At 42.2% G+C, this 27,481-nt stretch overlaps 1 protein-coding gene across 1 annotated transcript in view; it reads left to right on the forward strand.

Moving 5' to 3' along the window:
* The window catches only part of MUC5AC (mucin 5AC, oligomeric mucus/gel-forming), a 61,752-nt gene extending 34,544 nt beyond the window's left edge, over nt 1-27,208 (forward strand). Inside the window, exons 31-49 of the mRNA XM_083428543.1 lie at nt 599-7,645; nt 7,868-8,088; nt 10,135-10,306; nt 10,465-10,715; nt 11,654-11,837; nt 12,287-12,482; nt 13,346-13,524; nt 14,104-14,173; nt 14,375-14,478; nt 15,288-15,319; nt 16,188-16,365; nt 17,352-17,456; nt 18,599-18,639; nt 19,896-20,018; nt 20,138-20,233; nt 21,686-21,805; nt 23,012-23,063; nt 23,992-24,103; nt 25,846-27,208. Coding sequence (XP_083284669.1) covers nt 599-7,645; nt 7,868-8,088; nt 10,135-10,306; nt 10,465-10,715; nt 11,654-11,837; nt 12,287-12,482; nt 13,346-13,524; nt 14,104-14,173; nt 14,375-14,478; nt 15,288-15,319; nt 16,188-16,365; nt 17,352-17,456; nt 18,599-18,639; nt 19,896-20,018; nt 20,138-20,233; nt 21,686-21,805; nt 23,012-23,063; nt 23,992-24,103; nt 25,846-26,146 — 9,584 coding nt within the window. The 3' untranslated portion in view covers nt 26,147-27,208. The remainder of the gene's footprint in view (nt 1-598; nt 7,646-7,867; nt 8,089-10,134; nt 10,307-10,464; nt 10,716-11,653; nt 11,838-12,286; nt 12,483-13,345; nt 13,525-14,103; nt 14,174-14,374; nt 14,479-15,287; nt 15,320-16,187; nt 16,366-17,351; nt 17,457-18,598; nt 18,640-19,895; nt 20,019-20,137; nt 20,234-21,685; nt 21,806-23,011; nt 23,064-23,991; nt 24,104-25,845) is intronic.
* The last annotated feature ends 273 nt before the right edge of the window (nt 27,209-27,481 follow it).

Below are 27,481 nucleotides of genomic sequence, written 5' to 3' on the forward strand. Positions count from 1 at the left end.
TTTCCTCCCATCTCAATCAGCTGCTACCCACTTTCTTGATTCAGGTCTCTGAGGAGCTCCAGTCCCAGCAGCCCATATCACTTTTCCTTCTCATTTCCTCACTCCAACATTTTGATTTTACATTTTGTTCTTACAAAAGGAAATAGAGATATTTAAAAGCCTGTGTTACTCAGCAACTAGTTCCAGAGGGGTCCAATGGATTGGTTCAGTCCAGATGGCTCGGATCAACTGATTTAGTTAAACCCTCAAAGGTTGCTTCCAAACCACCTGTTTCTTGAGCATCCATTCTGATTTGTTTGCCAGGGAGGTTAGATAACACGGTTTCGAGCCAATGTTATCCTACCCTTTTCCAGGGCATTTCCCAGTCTCTTATGCAAGTAACCCAGTTTTAGAAGGGAGTGGCTTTGTTGCTCAAGAGCACCAAATCAATTGCACCAAATAAATTTGCTGGTATGTGACTGAATCCCACCTGGCAGTCTAGAAGAGCCCCAAGGAAACTTCCTTCTTACACACAGCTTCTACCGTACATGCTTAACATTTAAAAGTTTAAATAAGCATGAAAATACTAATGTGCCATTTTATCTTTTTACCCTCACAGTCCCTGTAACAACATCCGTTTGTGTTCAGGAAGTATGCCAGTGGTCACAGTGGTATGATGTGAGCCAGCCTGGCTCTGGAGATGATGATGGAGATTTTGATACTTTTGAAAAACTACGAGCAGAAGGATATAAAGTCTGCAGAGCTCCAAGTGCCGTTGCCTGCAGAGCTGAGAAATTTCCCAATACTCCATTAAGTGAACTGGGCCAGAAAGTAGAATGCAGTAAAACAGTGGGGCTAATCTGTTACAACAAGGATCAGCATCCAATGAGCTGCCACAATTATCAAATCAAAATCCAGTGTTGTAGCTTTGAACCATGTGGCATTACTGCGTCGACACCTGGGACTACGCACACAACAACACCAACTACTCTTCCTGTAACAACTCCTACTCCTGTAACAACACCAAACCTACCACCTACCACAACTGTAGTAACCGAAACAACTAGCATCTCAACTACAACCCCAGCAACCACAACAGAAATACCACAGTCAACACCTTGTAAACTCACATGTAAATGGACTGAATGGTACGATGTGCACTTTCCCACTTTGGACAACAAAGGGGATTTTGAAACATACGAAATCATTAAGGCTGCAGGAAAAGATATATGCCAAAAACCTGAACGTATAGAATGCAGGGCCGAGAAATATCCAGAGAAATCTATTGATGAAATTGGACAAACTGTTCAGTGCAATGTGACATTTGGCTTTGTCTGCAAAAATGAAGAACAGTCAGGAATCTTGCAGATGTGTTATAACTATCAGATCAAAGTATACTGCTGTTATACTGACTGCTTGACCACCACTCCAGAAACTACAACAGCAAGCACAAGTACTGTTTCAGTAACTACCACAGTTACTAGTACAACTCCAGAAACAACATCTACATCAGTAGTGACAACTAAGCCAAAAACAACAACAGTCACAACCACACCTTCTACTACTAAATCTACAACCACAACTACTACAGCCACAACGTCCACTACAATTCCAGAAACTACACCTGAAACAACACCTTCTACAACTAAAATTATAACCACACCCACAACAAAAGAAACAACACATCCAATTGTGTCAACAACTACATCAACAACCTCACAAATTACAACAAAAGGTACAACCACAGTGTCAACTACTTCTGAAGCAACAACACTAACCACAACACCTCCAACTACAACACAGTCACCAACAACAGTAACAACTGTTCCAGAGACAACAAAAAGTTTAGAAACGACAACAATTTCAACAACAGCCCCTTCGACACCTGAACAATGCACTAAGGAAGTTTGTGAATGGTCACAGTGGTATGATATAAGTTACCCAGGATCCGCACCAGATGATGGAGATTTTGATACATTTAAGAATATAAGAGCCAAAGGATACAAAGTCTGTAAGGCACCCAAAAATGTTGAATGCAGAGCAGAAAGATATCCTGATACACCACTAAATGAATTAGAGCAAAAAGTTACTTGTAGTAAAACAGAAGGACTTATATGTTACAACAAAGAACAACTTCCACCAATTTGCTATAATTATGAGATAAGAATTGAATGCTGTGAAAAAATAATTGTACCATGTCCAACAACCAGACCACTAACAACTACAAAGCCTTTAACTACAACCTCACAAACAACGACCACCAGCAAAACAACCACAACAGCATCAACACCAATAACTACTACCAAAGAAAAGACTATTATTACACGAACTCAGACAACTACACAGCCATCAAAAGCACCGCTACTAAATGGAACAACATCAATCACAACTAAACCTCTACAAACAACAAAAGTCACAACAAGGACAACACCATTAATTACTACAAAACCTGAAACACCGAAAACTAAGCCGACAACTGAAGTTACAACAACAACGAAGCCAACAACAACTACAAAATTGCAAACCACCACAACACAGACAACGGAAACAACCACCAGTGTCATCACAACAACAAAAGCAACCACCACACCTGTGGTAGTAAGCACAACTTTGCCTAGAATGACACCAGAAAGGACTACAATGGAGACAACCACCAGTGCCACCACCACCAGATCCATTCCCACCACCACCACTCCCAAACCAACCACGACAGCTCCAGAAACAACCACCACCACACCAGTAACAACTACAGAACCCAAAACCACTACAAAACAGCCAACAACGACAACAACGACAACACCTCAGCCAGTAAGCACAACCACCTTGCCAAAGACCACTATACCAGTCACCACCACAACTACGGAGACGACTACAACCTCTCCAGAAACAACAACTTGTGGACCTATATGTCAGTGGACTGAATGGTTTGATGTTGACTATCCAACTTCTGGACCTAACGGGGGTGACATTGAGACGTATAACAACATCCGAGATGCGGGTGGCAAGATCTGTGCCAAGCCATCAAACATCCAGTGCAGGGCTGAAAATCACCCTGACCTCCGCCTTGACCAACTCAATCAGATAGTAGAGTGTAATGTTGACTCTGGACTGGTGTGCAAGAATAATGAGCAAATTGGGGAAATCAGGCAGTGCTTCAACTATGAGATACGGGTGTTGTGCTGTGAAGTAAACCCACGTTGCCCACCTACAACGATCCCAACCACCACCACTCCCAAACCAACCACTACTGCTCCAGAAACAACCACCACCACACCAATAACAACTACTGCACCCAAAACCACCACAACACAACCAACAACGACAACCACCACCACACCTCGGCCAGTAAGCACAACGACCTTGCCCACGACCACTGTGCCAGTCACCACCACAACTACCGAGACGACTACCACCTCTCCAGAAACAACAACCTGTGGACCTATATGTCAGTGGACTGACTGGTTTGATGTTGACTATCCCACATCCGGACCTAACGGGGGTGACATTGAGACATATAACAAGATCCGGGCTGCAGGAGGGAAAATCTGTGTCAAGCCATCAAACATCCAGTGCAGGGCTGAAAATCACCCTGGCCTCAGCCTTGACCAGCTTGGTCAGAAAGTTGAGTGTAATGTTGATTCTGGACTGGTTTGCAAGAATGATGAGCAAATTGGGGAAATCAGGCAGTGCTTGAATTTTGAGATACGGGTGTTGTGCTGTGAAGTAAACCCACGTTGCCCACCTACAACCATCCCAACCACCACCACTCCCAAACCAACTACTAGTGCTCCAGAAACAACCACCACCACACCAGTAACAACTACAGCAGCCAAAACCACCACAACACAACCAACCACCACCACCACCACTCCCAAACCAACCACTACTGCTCCAGAAACAACCACCACCACACAATTAACAACTACAGCACCCAAAACCACCACAACGCAACCAACAACAACAACCACCACAACGCAACCAACAACGACAACCACCACCACCACCACCACCACACCTCGGCCAGTAAGCACAACCACCTTGCCCACGACCACTGTGCCAATCACCACCACAACTACTGAGACGACTACCACCTCTCCAGAAACAACAACCTGTGGACCTATATGTCAGTGGACCGACTGGTTTGATGTTGATTATCCCACTTCCGGACCTAACGGGGGTGACATTGAGACATATAACAAGATCCGGGCTGCAGGAGGGAAGATCTGTGCCAAACCATCAAACATCCAGTGCAGAGCTGAAAATCACCCTGGCCTCAGCCTTGACCAGGTTGGTCAGAAAGTTGAGTGTAATGTTGATTCTGGACTGGTTTGCAAGAACGATGAGCAAATTGGGGAAATCAGGCAGTGCTTGAATTATGAGATACGGGTGTTGTGCTGTGAAGTAAACCCACGTTGCCCACCTTCAACGATCCCAACCACCACCACTCCCAAACCAACCACTACAGCTCCAGAAACAACCACAACCACACCAGTAACAACTACAGCACCCAAAACCACCACAACACAGCCAACCACCACCACCACCACTCCGAAACCAACCACTACAGCTCCAGAAACAACCACACCAGTAACAACTACAACACCCAAAACCACCACAACACAGCCAACCACCACCTCCACCACTCCCAAACCAACCACTACTGCTCCAGAAACAACCACCACCACACCAGTAACAACTACAGCACCCAAAACCACCACAACACAGCCAACCACCACCTCCACCACTCCCAAAACAACCACTACTGCTCCAGAAACAACCACCACCAAACCAGTAACAACTGCAGCACCCAAAACCACCACAACGCAACCAACAACGACAACCACCACCACACCTCGGCCACTAAGTACAACCACCTTGCCCACGACCACTGTGCCAGTCACCACCACAACAACTGAGATGACTACCACCTCTCCAGAAACAACAACTTGTGGACCTATATGTCAGTGGACCGACTGGTTTGATGTTGACTATCCCACTTCCGGACCAAACGGGGGTGACATTGAGACATATAAGAAGATACGTGATGCAGGAGAGAAGATCTGTGCCAAACCATCAAACATCCAGTGCAGGGCTGAAAATCACCCTGACCTCCGCCTTGACCAGGTTGGTCAAGTTGTCGAGTGTAATGTTGACTCTGGACTGGTGTGCAAGAATGATGAGCAAATGGGGAAATTTAAACAGTGCTTGAATTATGAGATACGGGTGTTGTGCTGTGAAGTAAACCCACGTTGCCCACCTACAACCGTCCCAACCACCACCACTCCCAAACCAACCACTACTGCTCCAGAAACAACCACCACCACACCAGTAACAACTACAGCACCCAAAACCACCACAACACAGCCAACAACGACAACCACCACCACCACCACCACACCTCGGCCACTAAGTACAACCACCTTGCCCACAACCACGGTGCCAGTCACAACCACAACAACTGAGACGACTACCACCTCTCCAGAAACAACAACTTGTGGACCTATATGTCAGTGGACCGACTGGTTTGATGTTGACTATCCCACTTCCGGACCAAACGGGGGTGACATTGAGACATATAAGAAGATACGTGATGCAGGAGAGAAGATCTGTGCCAAACCATCAAACATCCAGTGCAGGGCTGAAAATCACCCTGACCTCCGCCTTGACCAGGTTGGTCAAGTTGTCGAGTGTAATGTTGACTCTGGACTGGTGTGCAAGAATGATGAGCAAATGGGGAAATTTAAGCAGTGCTTGAATTATGAGATACGGGTGTTGTGCTGTGAAGTAAACCCACGTTGCCCACCTACAACCGTCCCAACCACCACCACTCCCAAACCAACCACTACTGCTCCAGAAACAACCACCACAACACCAGTAACAACTACAGCACCCAAAACCACCACAACACAGCCAACAACGACAACCACCACCACCACCACCACACCTCGGCCACTAAGTACAACCACCTTGCCCACAACCACGGTGCCAGTCACAACCACAACAACTGAGACGACTACCACCTCTCCAGAAACAACAACTTGTGGACCTATATGTCACTGGACCGACTGGTTTGATGTTGACTATCCCACTTCCGGACCAAACGGTGGTGACATTGAGACATATAAGAAGATACGTGATGCAGGAGAGAAGATCTGTGCCAAACCATCAAACATCCAGTGCAGGGCTGAAAATCACCCTGACCTCCGCCTTGACCAGGTTGGTCAAGTTGTCGAGTGTAATGTTGACTCTGGACTAGTGTGCAAGAATGATGAGCAAATGGGGAAATTTAAGCAGTGCTTGAATTATGAGATACGGGTGTTGTGCTGTGAAGTAAACCCACGTTGCCCACCTACAACCGTCCCAACCACCACCACTCCCAAACCAACCACGACAGCTCCAGAAACAACCACCACCACACCAGTAACAACTACAGCACCCCAAACCACCACAACACAGCCAACCACCACTACCACCACCACTCCCAAACCAACCACTACTGCTCCAGAAACAACCACCACCACACCATTAACAACTACAGTACCCAAAACAACCACAACACAACCAACAACGACAACCACCATCACCACAACACCTCGGCCAGTAAGCACAACCACCTTGCCAACGACCACTGTGCCAATCACCACCACCACTAGCCAGACGACTACCACCTCTCCAGAAACAACAACCTGTGGACCTATTTGTCAGTGGACCGACTGGTTTGATGTTGACTATCCCACTTCCGGACCTAACGGGGGTGATATTGAGACATATAACAAGATCCGGGATGCAGGAGAGAAGATCTGTGCCAAGCCATCAAACATCCAGTGCAGGGCTGAAAATCACCCTGACCTCAGGCTTGACCAGGTTGGTCAAGTTGTCGAGTGTAACGTTGACTATGGACTGGTGTGCAAGAATGATGAGCAAATGGGGAAATTTAAGCAGTGCTTGAATTATGAGATACGGGTGTTGTGCTGTGAAGTAAACCCACGTTGCCCACCTACAACCGTCCCAACCACCACCACTCCCAAACCAACTACTACTGCTCCAGAAACAACCACCACCACACCAGTAACAACTACAGCACCCAAAACCACCACAACGCAACCAACAACAACAACCACCACAACGCAACCAACCACCACCACCACCACCACCACACCTCGGCCAGTAAGCACAACCACCTTGCCCACGACCACTGTGCCAATCACCACCACAACTACTGAGACGACTACCACCTCTCCAGAAACAACAACCTGTGGACCTATATGTCAGTGGACCGACTGGTTTGATGTTGACTATCCCACTTCCGGACCTAACGGGGGTGACATTGAGACGTATAACAAAATCCGGGCTGTAGGAGGGAAAATCTGTGCCAAGCCATCAAACATCCAGTGCAGGGCTGAAAATCACCCTGACCTCCGCCTTGACCAGCTTGGTCAGAAAGTTGAGTGTAATGTTGATTCTGGACTGGTGTGCAAGAATGCTGAGCAAATTGGGAAATTCAGGCAGTGCTTGAATTATGAGATACGGGTGTTGTGCTGTGAAGTGAACCCACGTTGCCCACCTACAACCATCCCAACCACCACCACTCCCAAACCAACCACTACAGTACCAGTAACACCAACTGCCTGTTTCTGCAAGATTAATGAAACCATTTACAGACGTGGTAAGTAACCGATGTAGATTCCTATGGACTTTGCACATCATTTTTTACTTAAAATTATAAAAATAATATTGCTTATGGATTCATTTGCATATTTTTTCCACTTTTTTGCTAAACCCTCCTTTCTTTAATACAGCCCATTGTTCATTATTCTTTCATTATTTTGTGCTACTACTTTGTATGTTAGAAATATTTACAGTCTAACTCTTTGATTCCCTTTTGTAGGTGAAACGATTTACAATAAAACAGACAGTGATGGTTGCCTTTTCACTGCTGTTTGTAGTAAAACATGTTCTGTTGAGAGATCCAAAGGGCCATGCAAACTAACAACACCAAAACCCACTCCGACAGTTGTTGTCACAACCCCCACCCCCACCACTACCATTGCCACTACCACTACCACCACTGAGCAACCTGGATGCCCAGATGCTAAACCACCCTTAAAGGTACCAATCTCTTTTCATCTTGATTTGAAATAATGTTTTCCATTTGGAAGTTGATGCACAGAAAGCTACAGTTTGGGTACCTGGAAATACTCAATAGGGCAACAGGGATTAGCCTTACTTCTTCGCAGTGCATATCTCTTGGCTGGTTCATGGTTAGGTTTGCATTCACCTGAATATTGTGTAGGGGTGTAACTCCAGTTATCCATGAAGTTTTACCAGCTCCGAACCTGAGTGCTCCAGTCCTGGGGGTGGGGACATTTTCAAACTTTGTATCAAGTGAGCCCTTTTATTTGTGCAATACAGGTGTGGGAATAGTGGTGGATTTTCTCTCTTTATTGTGGAGGAAGAAATTGCCTCTAGATCAGTTCTGCATGATTCCCCCACATGTCATGACTTTGGGGGCTTTTAATATAATATTTGCTACGGTGTTCCCACCCCCCATGATGAGGGTTTAGCATGTGCATTCAAAAAGTCCAAGCCAGAGATGCTCTTGGGAAATCCAGTAAAGGGTGATAATGGGTTGCCTAGGTTGCCCAGTGACTATCCAGGTATTTTAATATCTGTCATGTGACAAGCGGTTGTAGAGCTGAGGAGGAGATATGTTTGCTGCATAAAAGATACATAGGCTGAGGCTTCATAACCAGGTGCCTGGAAGTGCTTGGACCTCACAAGAATACTTTAGCAGGGGAATGCCCAGACTCTGTGGCCTTGAGTGGCTTTGCTTGATTCAATGTAAATCAGAAATCAATGCAAATCAGAAGAATTTGTTACGATGCATATAATGTGGTGAAAATTATGATAATCTGGACCATTAACTGCCTAATCAACTGCTTCAAACAATCCCTCTCACAATTCTCCTCTGCAAATCTTAATGTCACTTAGACTATAATCCAGTCCACACATAGCTGGAAATGTGTCTCGGTGGGACTTACTTCCAAAGAGGCATTTACAGGACTACGTTGTTGCTATTATTATTAACAGGGTATTCTTGGAAATTTGCTGAATATTCACCAAACAATATTTGTTATTTAACTGTGTCGTGGTAGCTGATATGCAATGGTATTTAATATTTAACAGTATTTGCTGGGGGCCAATGGGGCAGAAAAGGTATGTGCAGTAGCCTGTGTTAAAATCACTTGATACAGCCTTGGAGGAGATGTTAAACAAAACAAAAACAGGTGGAATAAACTAAGGAACCAGAAATTATTTATGACTTTGCACATAGAACGTAAGTAATTCAACAAAAAATACAGCAGGATTAAGGAGTTTTGCATAGTAGACCCAGACTAGACATGCCAAAATGCATAGATATGACCAATATAGGTCCATTAATTTCAATGGGACTGCTCTAAAGTTTAATTGGATACAACCCAATGTGTTTTATTTATAATTATTCAATAACTGTCATTCCAGTGGTGTAAAGGGCAGTATTCAGCACACTCATTCTGCCAGTGCAATGACTTTTGGCTGCACAACAGTACTTTCCCTCCCTCTTCTCTTGCCATACCCCTACCTGCCGACCTGGAGAGATTTGGGGAAGGTGATCATGGGATGAGGAGGGGGGGGGGAGTGTGTGCAAGTAGAAATCCTTTCACTCATGGAACACGTGCATTGAATACCACCGCAAATATGTGATAATGATAGTTCAATAATAGGCAATAGTGTTGGACAATATTTGACAGCTGGCAGCATCAAAATGACCAAGTGCTGGAGACCTTTACCCTCCAGATTCTATTGGGCTGCAACTGCAACCATCCCTGACCATTGGCCATGCTAGCTGATGGGAGATGGAGTCCAGCAACATCTTGAGAGCCACAGGTTCCCCATCCTTGATGTAGGTGCAAAGCTTCTATGGTTAACCTCTGATTGGTTGGTGCTGAAGTAAACTAGATACCAGGAGATTTCTAAAGTAGGATGCATTCACTTGTACATATATAAATGGTATAAATAAGCAGGAACCAAAGAAGAAGTGCCTATCAGTTATATATAAAACTGTACATAAAGCTTAGCTGGGTGTCAGTGGCAACAATGTCTTTCTCTTCACAGACTGGCGACAAATGGGTATCGAACTGCACCGTATCAACTTGTGAGGGAAACAATAAAATTTCTGTAAAGCAAGTACAGTGTCCACCAGTGAGGAATATTGTTTGTGAAAATGGGTACCCACCAATCAAAGTCTTCAGTGAAGATGGCTGCTGCTATCACTATGAATGCGAATGTGAGTGAAAATAAATCTCTAAAGAAGCACTCATGACTCCGTTTACATGATGCAAACATTACCTCAAACATACTCTTGTTTGAGTCATTGTTTATGCTTTTCTTAAAGTCTAACTTAAGTCCTAATGGTTAACATCTCCCCCCCCTCTAATTTTTCAGGTGTTTGTAGCGGCTGGGGTGATCCTCACTATATCACATTTGATGGAACGTACTACACTTTCCTGGACAACTGCACATATGTGTTGGTGCAGCAGATTACACCTAAATATGACAACTTCAGGGTTCTAATTGATAATTACTTCTGTGATGCTGAAGATGGACTTTCATGCCCTCAGTCTATCATTGTTTACTACAAAACGTCAGTGGTAGTGCTAACCCGCAAACTCTTTGATGGTGTGGAAGCTAACAAGGTAAAAAAAAATATGTACACTACTTGAATTGCTTCTTTCAATGTATTATTTTATAGAAAATGCAACAGGACTGAAGGAGCTAGGCATATTTACTTTAGTGAGTAAAGGGAAACCCAAGACAAAGCCCACACTCAAGAGAACATGATTAGCTATGTCCAAGAATTTTCAGTAGGTGTACTGTATAGCAGCCTTCACTCATCTGGTCCTGCCTGAGGTTGATAGGGGTTATAGTCCCTGGGTTACATGATGACTGAGTCTTCAGATGATGAACATGCATGGGTAAGCCTGTCCTATATTTCTACCCCCATCTGAGAAATCAGAAATTTACTGCAAGATCAGAAATGTAGATTTCTGAAGTTAAAACATTGCTGTCTCATTCTTATTAGAAAATATTATTGATCTTCAACAGAGTGAAATCTTTCCTAGATTAGTTATGGTCAACTGTAAAAAGGCTATGTGCAAGTCAACTCACTCACATTTGATTAGCTTAGGGACACGAGGAGACAGATAAAATGTGAGCAACACATTTTCTGAACAAATCTGAACTGTGTGTCAGCTGTGAAAAGCAGCATTGTACATATTAAATAGCACAGCAAGACTGGGATTCAAAGTGATTTTCAGTCTCACAATTCCTAATACAATCACACTCCTCCTTTCTTTCTTAGACATTCAGGGGACCCTGTGCAGTGGTATTCCTTGAGACACAGTAGGCTATCACAAGAAGGGGAAATTGTCAAACATCTTATGTGGATGCAGAAGTGCTGTTTGTGTAGATTCAATTCATGTACTTTAAGTTTAGTTTTGTAGAGCAAGTGGAATATAAATTCCATAATAAATAATTTAACAACATATCTACAAAAGTAAATAAATTACTTTTTAAAAAAGCATAGCAAAGCAAAGAGAATTCCTCATTGTTGCAACATTAATCTCATTTACAGATGTACTTTGATGGTAAGATTGTCAACCCAGGCTTCCAGAAAGATGGCATTTTTGTCTCCATGGTTGGTGTCAACATGGTAGTTGAGATTCCTGAGCTTGGGGCTGTCATCACCTTCAGCGGTTTGATCTTCTCAATAAAACTTCCATATAGCAAATTTGGCAACAACACCGAAGGACAGTGTGGTAAGGGAAAATAATGCTTTACTCCCATGAAAATCCATGTTGTTCCATCAACGATTGGTTCACTCTTTCGAACCAATTACCAATTTAAAGTTAAGTCAGAACCATGTTTTTCATTTCAGTTTCACTTTTGTTGTTTTAAAAAAGCACCTTGGTTTCTCTGTTTGACTGCCCCTCCTCCTCAAAATCTCATTTATTTCCCCCCAAATCTTGGATGCCAGGTATCCTGGATACTGCTGAAAATTTTGAGAAGGAGAAAACCCAGAATGGACTAGCACAACATTTGCTTCAAAAGAAAGGAGAATGTTTCTTCAATCAATAGCATGATTTAAATTTTATGTATTTCAGTGATTCTAGCATTGCACTGAATGCAAAACACTGCGTAGTTTGTTGCAAATATATAAAACTCGCTACCTTCCATTCTGTTCTGATTCTGTTTTGTTTTCCCCCAGGTACCTGTACAAATGACAGAAAAGATGAATGTCGCTTACCAACTGGCGAGATAACCAGTTGTCCCTACATGGCTCCACATTGGAAAGTCGATGATGAGAAGAAGAACTACTGCAAAAACAAAACAGTACTTCCTGTCACACCAACACCCGCAGTACCTTGCAAACCGTCCGCTGTTTGCGATATAATTTTGAGCGAGTAAGTTGGAAAATTGTTCTAATGTATGCTTTCCTGCTTAGATAAGATAATAAAAGTATCCTATGGAAGGAGAAGGGGAAATAATGTTAAAGTCTGATGCACAACTTTCTCAGGGTCAACTCTACTGAATAGAGTGGGCTGTAGTTCTGAGCCAACATGCATAGGATTTCTCTGTACAAGAGCACAGCTATATAAAAGGCCCTTTAGCTCAAGTTCTAGACAGCCCTACCTCTTACTATAAAGGTCTGCGGGGCGGAGGGTGTCTTAACACATCTAGCTTCACATTTCTTCAAGCTTGCATATCAAACCCACAAATTCACTGAAAAAAATCAATTTACAGTTATAATAGGCTAGCCATATTTCAAAAAGTGAAATACAATACAAACGTTGTTGACCAAATCCGAGCTATATCCAGGAAATTCCGGATGTATGGCAACCCTAGGTTATAATATTCTTGTTGCTGTTATTGGAAATTTGGCTTGTGAAACTTTGTTTGAAAGTTAGTTTGCGACAACCCTTTTTTTTAAAGGCTCCTGGGAGACTTTTGATGCAATCAACTCATTTGCTGTGCATTTAAAGCAGACTTGTTTTGCACCATACCACATCTTTCTTCCAGAAAGCTACAATTCTGTTGTGAATATAACTGAAATTAGTGAAAGCTGAATTTCATGTGCGTGAAATTCTATACCATGATGAACATTCAGTCCTGAGAAACCTTTTTTAAAAAATCCTGTTTTCCAGCTCTTCAAATCCCAGAAGTGAAAATAGTCATATTCAAAAATGTATGTTCATGTCAAGTGTTTATGATATCTTTTACAGAGTCTTCCCTGATTATCATGTCTTTGTGATTATTTTTTTTACAGAGTCTTCGCTGATTGCCATCAAATCATACCTCCAAAGCCCTTCCACCAAGGTTGCTCCTTTGATTCTTGCCACATAGTCAATACCACCATGCAGTGTTCAGGCTTAGAGATATATGCTTCACTCTGTGCCTCTAAAGGTGTTTGCATTGACTGGAGAGCGAAGACTAATGGTTCATGCCGTAAGTACTGGAGTGTTCATCAATGCCACAGTTTCTCCACAAATTATTACAGCCATGGGAGCCTTGTTCATTAAATACTTTGCATGTGTCAGTTTTATTTTTGTAAATAGATCCATCTTAGGGAATTGTAGTTTAATGACTAAAATACAGAAAGATGAGAGGACATTCTCAGCCTTTGAGAACCTCTTCAGCTATACATTTACTGAGGCTTTAAGAGGGCAGATATCCAAATGAGATCTAGAGTCTGGGCTCTTCTGGTTCATTTAAGTATAGTGTTCTGTCTTTAGGATCACAGGAATGTGCCATCATGTTCACAGGAAGCATATCTAATAAAAACAATTATATGAATAGAAGCAGACTATATGGCAACTAAACATGTTGAAATGTGGCTAGAATTTTAGGGTGTTGGTTTCTGTTTGCTTCTTTTTAACAAAGAGACCCTTCCATGCCATTAACTACCAGTAAAAGGAGAAAAAGAGTGTGGGGAAAGTCATACTGTAGCTGCAGTAGCTGTAAATGTAAAGTCTATCAAAGTATGTCTTTATGTTCACCTTGGTTTATTTTTCTCACCATGTTTAGCATACAGCTGTCCTGAAGGCAAAGTATATGACCCATGTGGCCCTATCAACCCTCCCACATGTGATAATAGGTAAGGAAAGAACGGAATCTCTGTTTAGGTCTGTTTCACTCCAGTTGTTGGAGCCAGTGTTATGTAGTCAATAGCATGCTGGATTTGAACTCAGTTCAGAGTCATCACGCTCTTAACAGTGCTGATGATTCAAGGCACAGGCTGAATTTTCACAATGCAAAAGGGTGCTGTATGACCGTAACCCATGCTTTCTTTCTGCAGCAGGGCTAGTCAGCATAATGGCACTGGCATAGTTGAAGGTTGCTTCTGTGCTCCTGGATCCAAGCTCTTCAACTCCTACAATGATATCTGTGTAGAACAATGTGGTAAGTGTTTTTATTTCAAGGACAGCAGAGGGTACCATACTGCAGCAACACTATATGGAGTGGAGGGTTCCTCAGCCGCAATTCAGGTCAGCCTAATCTAGGTAGCTTCAGCAGGGAGACAGAAGCACCCTTAGAAACCCAAGAGAAAGTGATTTCCAGAAACATCAGGAGTAACTCAATAAGCAGTAATAATCACTCAAGAGAATGCTATGTGATCAGTGGTCACCTTGCACGAGTTTCAGAAGGAAACAGAGTCTTGATACAATGAGGAATTTCCATGTATCCTTCAAACATGACATCCCTGGCTACTGTAGATACAACTTTCATGCCCACAACTTCCAGAGGGATAGTCATGTTAGTCTGTTGCAACAAAAATAGCCGAAGAGTCTTACAGCAGCTTAAATAATTATAAATAACAGGCAGGATTCAACGAATGAGCCGTGCTAGCAGAAGCCTGCGCAAGGTCTTCCACCAATGCAGCAGGGCATTCCCTGTTTCTCCTCCCTCCATGCAACCCTGCATCTGGCTCTGAAGGAGTCAAGAAATGCTTGTGCTGACTTAACTAGCACTATGTTGAACTCCTCCCACAGAGTTGTTTAGTCTTTAAGGCACCACAAGAACTTTTGTTGTTCTTTCTGGTACAGTTCAGTCTCGGCAGCACCTCACAGTCCCAGCACCTTTTCACTGCCCTTTGAGCCAGATAACAATGTCAGATGGCGCTGTGGCCTGTTTGCTCAGATAGCTAAATTTGCTCCAGGACTCTTTAGGAACAGCAATGCAAAAAATCTCTGTTATTACATTTCTTTCAGGTTGTACTGGACCAGACGGGATGCCCAAAGAGGTAACTAAAAATATGTACTTCATGAAATGTGGATCATAGAATCATAGAATCATAGAGTTGGAAGAGACCACAAGGGCCATCGAGTCCAACCCCCTGCCAAGCAGGAAACACCATCAGAGCACTCCTGACATATGGTTGTCAAGCCTCTGCTTAAAGACCTCCAAAGAAGGAGACTCCACCACACTCCTTGGCAGCAAATTCCACTGTCGAACAGCTCTTACTGTCAGGAAGTTCTTCCTAATGTTTAGGTGTCCGTGTCCGCTTCTCTGGAGCAGCAGAAAACAACCTTTCTCCCTCCTCTATGTGACATCCTTTTATATATTTGAACATGGCTATCATATCCCCCCTTAACCTCCTCTTCTCCAGGCTAAACATGCCCAGCTCCCTTAGCCGTTCCTCATAAGGCATCGTTTCCAGGCCTTTGACCATTTTGGTTGCCCTCCTCTGGACACGTTCCAGTCACCTCAGAAGGTGTTGGGAGCAGAGGCCAATTCAGGGCAGCACAACTGGTTCCCCTGTGCTGGGTGCCAAGCCTAGGGGGCGCTACAACTATGATGTAGTGAATTGAGTAGAACAGAAGGTGAGGGGTCTCACCCAGTACAGAGTGCCTCTTTTAAGATGCATCTATGGTCCGTCCGTTCCCTGATTGTACAGTAATTATTATGGCTTTAATCAGCCGATTAATTGGAGGCACCCTTTTTGTAAAAAAATAATTGAGTAAGTAATTAAACTGATTATTCAGCTAAGTATTTACAGCCTTAATATATGTTGATGGCACTCTTTCTGACATGATCTCTGACAAGGCAAATTTAGGGATGATGTATCTTATTTTCTTTTAAATACAATTTTTAAAATTATTTTTTTGCAGCCTGGAGCAAGCTGGATCAGCAACTGCAAGGAGTGTACTTGTGAAAAATATACTCTTAAAGTGCAGTGTACACCAAAGATATGTGCAACACCTGTCCCAGAACGCTGTGAATTTGAAGGCTTTGTGCCTGTCAGTGTCACAACACCTGAAGATAAATGCTGTCCTCAGATGAAATGTGGTAAGTACAATCTCTTGCCTGTTTGAAACAAAATATATCATGCTTCAATCCGGTGCTGCATGAGCGGAAGACAGCTCACACGACCAATCTTCCCCTTCCCTTCCTTTCTACCTCCTGCATCCTCCTAAAAAGCCTTTTTCCGGGGCTGATGGTGGGGGCACTGCTAAATACTACGGGCAATGTTATCTGAGTGAGAGGGTGGAAATGCCCAGAATCAGTTGGAGAAATCTTGTACCAATGTTAGTTTTCTCTGCCCATTTTTGGGTGATTCTTTCCTCCTACTGAAACTGCAAATGACATAATCTTCTTTATACATACATACATACATACATACATACATACATACATCCCCTGTCCTTTCCCCTGGTGAGTTTCAAGGTGACTACAGCACATATCCCATGCTGTCTAGTAGAAGAGGCTATCACTTCTCAGCCTGTTGGCTTAAGAGGCTTGTGTGGGTACGGGGGATTGAAGAGGGAGGAGGCAAAAGGGAAAGGTCCATTATGCTTAATTTCCTTCTGCTTCTGCAATATCGGATGCAATCCATTGTGAATAGCTCAAAGCAGCCACTTCCAAATGGGTACCTTTTCCACTTAGGTAAATTCCCATTAGTTACACCACAGGAGGTCTTACAATTAGACTGAAGCCCTGTGCCACAAATCATGTGGCATAGTGGTTAATCTATCCATACTACATGAGTGCTGGTGGGCAGAGTTGGGCAACCTGTGGCCCTCCAGCTGTTATTAGACTGCATCTCCATTGACCACAGGGGCTAGGAGTTGGAGCCTGAAAACATCCTGTAGAGATTCACACCTCTTCTTCAGACATTCTTGTTCTTATTATAATGTTCTTGTTATAATGGAAGCAGATGTTTTTCTGGACATAACTGGAGTGTTGAAAAATGCCCTGTATGTTCTTGTTATAATGAAAATATCCTGACTTTCTTTTATGGCTTTTTCTTTTTTTTTCTTTTTTGTCTTATATAGTATGCAACACTAGTTACTGTCCTGAATCCGTTGAGACCTGTCCAGTAGGATATGAATTAAAACAACAAAAGCTGCCAGGAGATTGCTGCATTAAAGCCACTTGTGGTAAGAACTGAAACATGACATTTCTCAGGAGTATTTGAAACTTCTCTCCCCTCCCACTTCCCTCTCTCTCTACAACTCCCCATCCTCCAGATGAGTCATATTCCATCCCCACCTCCCATGCTATGAGCTGGCATTCCAGTGGCCATTTTGCCTCTTCAACTGTTTTTATTTCCTGTTGCAAGAATCCTGAAATTGTTCTGAAGAAGCAAATATTTAATTTGTTATATATCTCATATCTGCTGAGAAGCTGGTCAAATAAGATACTGCTGGCAAGTCCCAGTTTTGTTGGAGCTTCTTTTGCAATAGGGGTATTTTGTAAGATTTTCTTTTGGGAGAGGATATTTTGTAACATATACACACACATTTCTGCAAACCTGCATAAGGTAGGGTTTGCAGAACCTCAAGTTGAATCCTTACTGCTTGTGTACTTGATCCTGGCATGGTTACTAGGAGTAGACATTAGGGTGGATCCATCCACTTCCTGCCCACATCACTTTCACATGTGTGTACCCATAAACCCATACCATCCCATTTCCATGCTGACCTGCATTTTCAGATGAAATCATCATGAATGTTCAAATTTAAATACCTGTTTACATTTACTAAACAAATTTTCTCCCAAACCATATATTATTTAGGATATATATTTCTCTCAAAATATGTATTTAAATGTATCTTTTGAAATATTCAAATTACTGAGAACTGCATTGTGGCTTTCAGTGAAGTTTGAAATCTGGTGGATAGTTAAATTCTGATCTGTGCATTAGTATGAGTGGTGCACATCAGGTTAGTTTGTATTGGACTTCCTAAAAGACTGAATTCCTCAAACAACTCTACTGGAAGAACCCATTGCACACTTATCAAGAAACCATTTGAATCACAGCTACATTGGTACTTCCTTGTTTGCCTTCAAAGGTTCTGGACACACTATATATCCTGGTAACATTAGTTTACCTCTCACAGAGCTACAGTTCCCAGAATCCTTGGCAAATTACATTTCCAGAATTATTTGAGCCTGTGGCTGAGAATGTCTTTTACATGCATTTAAAATGCATACTCTGTAGCGTACACAGCAATATTCCATTCTTATCACTGAAAAGAAAATTTTAAGATTCATTCCATTGCACCTTTCTGTTTTACAGTGAAAATACCCGGCTGTATTGACAAAGGCATATTCTACAAAGTAAGTACATTTTATAATAATGAATGCTAGAAGCAATAAATTGTTTGTTTGTTTGGTAAATGTATAAATCACTTGCTCACAAAAACAGTCCACGGCTGAATAAAGCAAAACTAGATTACATAAACCAATAAAAAAAGAAATATACATAAAGCATTATTTTAAAAATAAAATAAAATGATTTATTAAGAAAATGATCTGCACAGAAATGATTGATGCCATAGGCACTGTGGGCCCCCTCAGTGTCTTTTTGTTTGTTGAGGGGGCCGGGCCCCCATATTGGTGGAGTTGGGCATGGAATAATGTCGGCATGTTGTGTGATGCTGTGCTCGCAATGTCAGGACATTGCATCTTTGCCCTCAACGTGCTTCAGAAGATGGTGCCTCTGATTGATGCGGATTAATAGTGAGTGTGTTTAGCCCTCCATGAGAAGCTTTTAGAAGTTATGATGTTACTGGGAAAACCCTGCATATCTTCCTTTGATTCAAACTATGAATTATAAGCTTTCACAGTAGAAATACTTTAGCATCCAAGAGAATTCTCAGTGTATCCTGCATTAAGGTGCAGAATTTCCCCCCCTTTAAATAAGTTGCCTATCAGTTCAGATCAAAAGGAAGGAACTAGAAACCCTACATTTCTTTTTCATCCCAGATTAACAATTCCAAATCCATTCCACAACCCATAGATATATATACCCCTTTCATGGAAACATTTATGCATCCCGGTAGAAAGAAAAAACCACCTTGGTTCATAAGTTGAAAAGGGGCCTGCTGGTTGCTGGGGTTCTTTCAAAGAATCCTGAGCTAGATGAAGCAAGACAATCCACACATTTTCCAGCATTCTTAGAATTAAATGATCTTGTATACTCAAGATTAAATGAAGAAGCTGCATCCAATTGGTGATCCTTCACTGACAGAAAGCTCTATGATCCAGTGGGTGCTTCTGTCAGCAGAACAGAAAGAAAAGCAAATTGCAGTTTTTACCCCTCCTAGTGTGTCACTTGCCCCTCTCCCAAGCCCCAAATATGCTTCAGGGGGTTGGGGAACCCCACAGAACAACATGGCAGGTGGTGCAGGAAGCTATAGCAGGAGAGAGAATCACTGAATCACTTCCGTGCTCATGACACTTATGGAAGCCTATGCTGGGTCAATGGGCTTTCTGTTGGTGGAGGAAGACCAGTTGCATACATTTGTGATATTTCTGATTTATGAAAACAGTTTAGAATTATTTAGGACCATTTCTCCTCTGCCCTTCTTTAGCCTGGAGCAGTTGTTCCAAGAGGCCTCTGTGAAACATGCAGATGTTCTGTTGAGCAAGATCCAGAAAGCCAAATAAACACGGTGGAATGTGTGTCACAAGCATGTGACAAAAACTGCCCAGTGGTAAGTTAGTGTTACAAACTGTTTTTGTAAATTGCCAGCTTTTCAGGAATTTATCTGCAAACCTAGCTATTTCACCTCCTTGATCTTCTGAATCTCTTTCCATATTTTCTCAAATACAGGCCCAAGAATACAAGGAAATCCCTGGACAATGCTGTGGTAAATGCTCAGCGGTAGCATGTGTTATAAAAGAGGGATCCAGTGTTCAGGTTATCAAGGTAGCTGATGTTTTATGAATACCCATACATGCAATCTCATGTTCTGCCATACTTGTGTTTCTCATGCTTGGAGTGGAAGCTTACTAGAGGCCATGAATGATATTAACTGAAGCAATAATTAATAGATCTGCATTTAAATTCCCATAGTTATCTTTTCCTACCATTGCCTTTTTCTGCTCCATTGGATGTTTTGAGTGCAAATCTTTAGTATAAATCTTTTTGGCTTGTGAAACTTTGTGCTATATAAAAATAGTAAAAAGGGAGAAAAAAGAAGCTGCCCTATCAGATGGTTGGCCCATATAGCCAATGTTGCGTTGACTCCCCACATTCTGTGAAGGAGATACCAATGCCTTATTTTAATTTGAAGTGTAGTTTTTATTGGAGCTTTATTAATGAATATAGCCTAGTGTTGCCTAGTCTGATTAGAAAGGACTCTCCTAAGTCTTAGACTTGCAACCTGAAATTCCTGAGAGGTGCCAGCAATTGAACCTGGAGCCTTCTACTGCCTTCTACTGAGTCTGACCATTGGTCTGTCTAGCTCAGAACTGTCTAAACTCACTGGCTCTCCAGAATTTATTTTCCTTTTTTGGTACCACTCAGCCTATGTTCTCTCCCAACCTTCTTAAGGGGAAAACCCCCAAATTTTCAAGCAGGGCTCTCCCTCAGCCCTACTTGGAGATGCATGGGATTGAGTCTGTGGCTGAAGCTCTGCCACTAACCTACCACCCTCCCCATAAAGTGTGGGAAGCATGTGGTCATCCACCACTTGAACCCATCTGACTCCAGAGAGAATGCTTGAAAGTAAGATGCCACATGTGACCAAGCTATGCCTTCAGATATTTGATCACACAATCTGTTTCTCTTGACAGAACGCAGTCATGAGTATCTGGGGGCAGAATTCCGACTCCACGTGCCTGAGCTAAAGGGTTTATATATGGTCAAATCCTTGTGTCAAGGAGGCCAATGAAGTCACATTTAGCAAAGTGATGCCAAACTGTTTCACAGTGCAGTTTGTCATGAAGATAGGCATGGAGAGAGAGAGAACGTGTGTATTTGTGCATTTGAGACGACCAGAGACCATGAAGCAATGAAAGAAGGCACTCAATTGTATCAACAAATCCACACGGGGTTTCTTCCTTCCTTCATCTGTGTAATATGCACAATGATGAAAACAGATGGCAAAAGCAGAGGACATGCTCTGTTAGAGTTTGATAAAGGTAGCTCAGTAGAGCTGAGTGGAGGCAAGCAAACCTAGCTGTGAATATGAAAGCTATATTCTTTCCCACATAGTTTTCATAATGACCTTTCCTTATTATAGTAAATTTATCATAAATTTCCTTTGCTTTTTTACCCTATCTGTATTATCTTAGTGATACAATCAAAGCCCTTTGAAGGACATAAAAATCACGTGTCAGCTTCTAATACCATAACTATAACTCTGACTTTTTTCAGCCTGGGGAGATTTGGCATCATCCAGGAAACAACTGCACAACTTATGAATGTGAATTGGTTGAGGACCAGTATATTCCTGTCCCTACCAAAAGACCCTGCGCTCCACTTAACTGCCCACCTGTAAGTTTACCAATATGATCAAAAGTCTTTGTGTCTGTTAGATTATCTACTCAGTGAGATCAGGGTTTATCTAAGAAAGCTGGATGAGGGTATGTTTTTTTTTAAAAAATGCATAAATCATATGGGTTTGTTTAGGTAGTTTGGAATTATTATGATAGGCAAGGGTCCTAAACCAAGCCTAAATTAACAGAGTCAGACTTGGGCCCTTATCAAGTTCCTATTCATATATCTCTTTAGTTCCCTACTTTATTTAATGCAATCTGAGAAGTGTGATTCACTAGATACTGTAAATGCTAAATGAAATGCTTGTGTAGTTATATAATTGTTGGTTAGGGCTGTATAAATAGTCTAATTTTGGTCCATGTCAGTTTCACATGTATTCTTTAATAAGTGTTTCATCCTGATTCTGTATCAAGTGGATTATTATTGCGGGGAGGGAATTTTTTAAAAAGTGGATTATTATTGTTGTTGTTATCATTATCATCATTATTAAACACATGTAAATATGCATTTTCCCCACAAAATATTGTATACATTTCCCCTTAAAATACATACTTTTGTATGCATTTTATAAAAAATATTAATTTTCAATGATACCATAATACAACAATAAATCAAAACTAAAGGAACCTAGACAGACTAAGGATAGTAAATAAGATGAAGCAAAATACGAAGCAGGAGAGAGTAGGAGCATTACTACACAGAATTGTATAACAGTTGGCAATGCTGTGTACAGTAAGAAATTTAAGGTATAACTTGTAATAAACAGGTGATGAATTATTCATTGAGAGATTAGTTTACCCCAAATGTGCACATAAACATTTTTGTACATATTCTAACCTGAAATATACATTTTACATGGTTTTTAAGTGCAGAAATGCATCACAATTCAGAAAACTGCAAAAAAAGAATGCTATCTGTGTTCTAATCTTTGCATTAGTGCTTAAAAATGCAGCCCAGTAAAAATCTTCAAGCATCCCAATTACAGTGCTTAAAATTAATAGAAGGTATTAACTGTATTGTGGGAGACAATGTGCTTTGGAGTCTATGGGCCCAAATATTGTTTACCTGCCTTTGTGCACACTTTTCCAGGGAGTCCTGGCAATGGTGAAGGTCTCTCATGGTCACAAAGAAACTGCATTTGTTCAGAGAATAATAATCGTTTAGGTTATCTGTAAATTCATCTAACCCATTTTGGTTTTTCAGGAGAATGTGAGACTGAGTGAAGATGGCTGCTGCAAGGTGTGCGGACCTCCACGTAAGTTATGACAAAATTGTTAAAATAAGCCTGCACACCAAAAAAAACCCCCACAATGTACGAGAGCAGGGGGTGGGCAATCTGTGGCACTACCTCTGCACATCCTTATTTCATGTGGTCCATAACTTCACATGGGTGGCAAGGAGGAGAAAAATAGGGGAAAGGGTTTAAGGGAGAGAGAGAGAATGAAAAGTGGGTTAGAAAGAGAGGGAAAGCTGTGCCCCTCCCTTACCTTTGTCTCAAGCCCTACCCACTTTTGACTCTGGCCTACTACCACCAATATGTAGTTCCAACAGATTATGCTTGAGGGGAAAAGGCCCTCTACAAAAAGTTCCACACCCCTGCAGTAGACTGTGTTTTTGCCTATATTTGCTACGGTCAGGCAGGAAGTGAGCCAATAAATTATCTGTGCAGAGAGAAAGTGCTAAGATTTTCCTCTGCACCTTTGCAGCATAGGTGTGAACATCGAGACTAGTACTGTGGAGCGAGAAGTCTTTCTGGTCAAATGTATAGCACAGGCTTCTTTGTCAAAACATGCTAGTGGCATTAGGCTAGATCAGTACAGGAGTTTATCATGTTCTTTCCTCCCATCCTGACATTCCAGTGCATCAAGAAGTGGGTTCTCATTATGATGGACCTACCCAGTGCTATTTTTCTAGAAAAAGAAGTGCCAGAACTCAGCCTGAATGCCTCCCTTGTTCTCTTATAATGGCAATGGTGCCCACCTGAGAGGTGCAAGAACTGAGTTCCAGTGAGTTCCGGCTGGAAAAAAAGCCCTGGACCTACAATTCATTTTTCCTTGCCAGTTTTGACAGTTTGCACATGTGCACTCACACACCACCTTACCCTACTCAGTCTTCTGTTAGGCAGTATTTGTGAGCACACAGTTATGATGGTTTTTGTTTTTGGTTGTTCTCCCCTCTCACAGCGGGAGATTGTATTCCAAAGAACATCACAAGTCTCATCAGACATAATGGATGTGAAGCTACTGAACCTGTCGAATTACGGTTCTGCGAAGGCCACTGTGGCAGTTCTTCAATGTAAGTAGAAAAGTGGGCATTGCTGCCTCCCCCGGGGAACTCTAAAACTCTAAAACCCAATAAATAGTCCAGGTTGAAGTCCAGGTTAGCAAGACATGGAAAATTGTGCTGCGAAGCAGAGCACTTCATTTTTGAGCTCAATTATGTACTCATTTGACAGGTGACATCAGGCAATTCACTTTCTTGTCAAAACAACAACAACAAAAACTACTGTAAATACTATCTGGATAGACCTAGAGAACTATATAGAATCTTTGGAATCACTATATCCTACTGCAGTGTTTGCGTGTCGAGGTCCCCAATCCACCCCCCAAATAACTCACAACAGACACGTAATTTTTGTTTAAGATTTTTGGCATGATTTTGGCCACAACTTTATTCAAATACAAACCGTGAGTGGTTGTTTAGGCATTGGTTAAGACTATCTGTCCCCCCGCCTGGGGACAGAACTGACTTCCGGGCACCACCGAAAGACAGTGCGGGGGAAAGCAAGTCGGGGAGGAATTGGAGCTGAGACACAGACCCTCAACTCTCACCCGCCTGCTCCCCGAAGGCTTGCCGGCCCTAGTCCCATTCCAGGGATTGGACGAAAAGATGGCAAGCCCCAGGATTCCTTTAACGGAATTCCCTTTCCGCAGCAACCATGGAGGGGCAGGCACAGCCTATCCTGACCCCTCCTCCAACGGAATTCCCTTTCCGCAGCAACCATGGAGGGGCAGGCACAGCCTATCCTGACCCCTCCTCCACCAGATTTATAACCAAAGCCTAACCACAACCTTACAAGTTGTGACGATTTGCTATGCAGTAGGCAAAAACCACCCAGCCAGCCAATTTGCCAGGTGGAAAAATTCCTACCAGGCCCATGCTCAAAGGCAGACGACCCCCATGACAGGCATAGCAAGGTCAACGCAACAACCCCTTACTCTAGGGCGGGTGGGCGGGTGATCCGTTGCACGCAGCAAAAGAGAAAGTACAAGGCTGCGTGCAGAGTATTTAAACCTTTTTACCCCTCCCACCAAAATTGCAACATAACTTTTACCCCAGCAACCCAGTGAACCAATCACTGCCCCAGGCCATCTTTAGAGACCTTGCCTGGTAACAGAGGGGTGGCTCAGTAGACCCCACCGCAACACGTGCTCTCCCTGAAGGAGAACACGCTTTATCATTGCAGGGGATTTTAACGCACATATGGGAGTAAACAATGTAAATTTGTACACCCATTACAATCAGATTCTGGAACCAGATATTTTCTTAGCCAGAGGTACCTCCCGTCTGTCTAAAGATCATAGATGTAATTATTCAGAGCTTTGTTTAGCCCATGTTTTAAAGCAGAGGGACTTGTTAATATTAAATGGTATGATAGAGGGAGATTGGCCCAGGAAATATACCCACTTTTCAAAGCATGGAGGCAGTGTGATAGATTATATTGTGATCTTACCATTTGTATATAAGTTTGTTGTGGAGTTTGAGGTGGGCCATAATATTGAGAGTGATTGTTTATTCAAACAATGGTACTTGTATTTAAAAATTCTTCCCCAAAAACTCAATTTATGTCTAATGCAAACTTAGGTATGACAGCAGGCAATAGAATTAAGTGGATACCAGTATTCAATCTATTCTAAATGAACCATGTCAGACTGATTGTTTCCAATACAAACAAAAGCAGAATGATGGCACTGCGGGTTGGTGTGAGTGGTGGACTTGATTCTGCAGCAGCTAAAGCCTTCTTTGTTTTCTCTTAGATACTCTTCTGAGGCTAACGCATTGGATCACACATGTGCATGCTGTAAGGAAAGCAAAACCAGCAAGAGGCAAGTGACACTGATGTGCCCTGATCGCTCCACCATTGAATATTCATACATCCATGTTGACTCATGTGAGTGTATGAGCAATCAATGTGATGTGAAGCCCAGCCCAACACCAGGAGAGCAAGAACAGCAGCAGCAGCAGCAGGAAGAACAGCAGCAACAGCAGCAGGAAGAGCAGCAGCAGCAGCAACAGCAGCAGCAGCAGCAAGAAGAACAGCAGCTTGGCCAGAAATAAAAACAGGAGCCAGGACTGACCTAGACATTTTTTAAATGACCAACACCAATAATTAACAGAAGATAAATTAAAATGAATCTTGCTGTTTTGAAATAAAAAGTATCCAAGGCAGCAACTTGAACATACAGATGAATTTCTCTTCTTCTAAATCTACTCTTGGCAGAAAAGTATTTTCTTTTCTTTGGGGTGCCAAACAATTAGAAATTCTAGGTGACACTTTTCTTGGGGCGAGGCCTTTGTGAGACTACACTGCACAGTTACAAATAACTTGGAGAGGAAAGTATTTGGCATGATAAAAGGTTAGGGTGGGAGACAAAAAAAGGATTTTAGCTTGAACTCTTGTGAAGTTATGATGCCAATATTAACAAAGCATTGGTACAGACACTGGCATTTCTAATACACCCAGAAGAATTTCCTCCACCAAGTAGCACAAGCCAGCCATAACTTTGGAGCAGAAAGAGCTACTCATAGTGTCCAGTTCCATTACAGTTCCATTGGTCAACATGGTCTGTTCTCTATCACCTTTGCAAAAGTTAGATCTCACTTTCATAACTTGGTCAGCCTTTTTTGTGTTTTCCCCCCAAGTTCCTTTTTCTACAAACTTCAACCTCTCAAAGGCTGTGGGGCTATAATACTCAGATATTATTTGTAGATCTATTTTTGTACAAAAAAACTCCCCATGAAGTATGGCTGCTGCTGAAGAAGACTGTTTACATGATATCATCAGCATAGTAATTGTATGAAGATCTGGATTTTTTTAAATATAAATGTTTACAAAATGAACATAAGATATATAGATATATTTGCCGAATTGTCATATGAAGAACTTTTTAAACCAAAGTAGTAAATATCAATAATATAAATTCTGTTCTAGGACAATGAATTATTTTTTAACGTTGTACCATTACTATTTATTTGTTTCTGGAAAATAGACTATTTTCTTCTGTATTAGCACCATCTGTCAAATGATGCCTGGTTGAGGGATATCTTTACCTTTTGCTGTTTTTATTTGTTTCTTAAAGAGAACAGTTTCAATGATTAATAAAATTTTAGCATTTTGCACCTGTTGTGTCATTCAGTTTATTTTTTTACTACTCTGATCTGCCTTTGTGATGTACACCAATTCAATGTGTCATTCAGTTTGACCAGCAGCCACTGTTTTCCCTCAGAAGTATAATGACCACAATCCTGGCATAGCAGTACACGTGATCACAATTCTGCCATAGCTGTTATGCCAGACCCCCATAGCTCAGATGTCAACTGGACCAGTTTGCATATTGGTCACTGCTCACCCAAATATAGCAATTTAAAAGCCACTGCATTAAAAAAAAGACC

The sequence above is a fragment of the Podarcis tiliguerta genome, assembly GCF_965153285.1.
Source record: "Podarcis tiliguerta genome assembly, chromosome: 1".
NCBI classification, from domain to species: domain Eukaryota; kingdom Metazoa; phylum Chordata; class Lepidosauria; order Squamata; family Lacertidae; genus Podarcis; species Podarcis tiliguerta.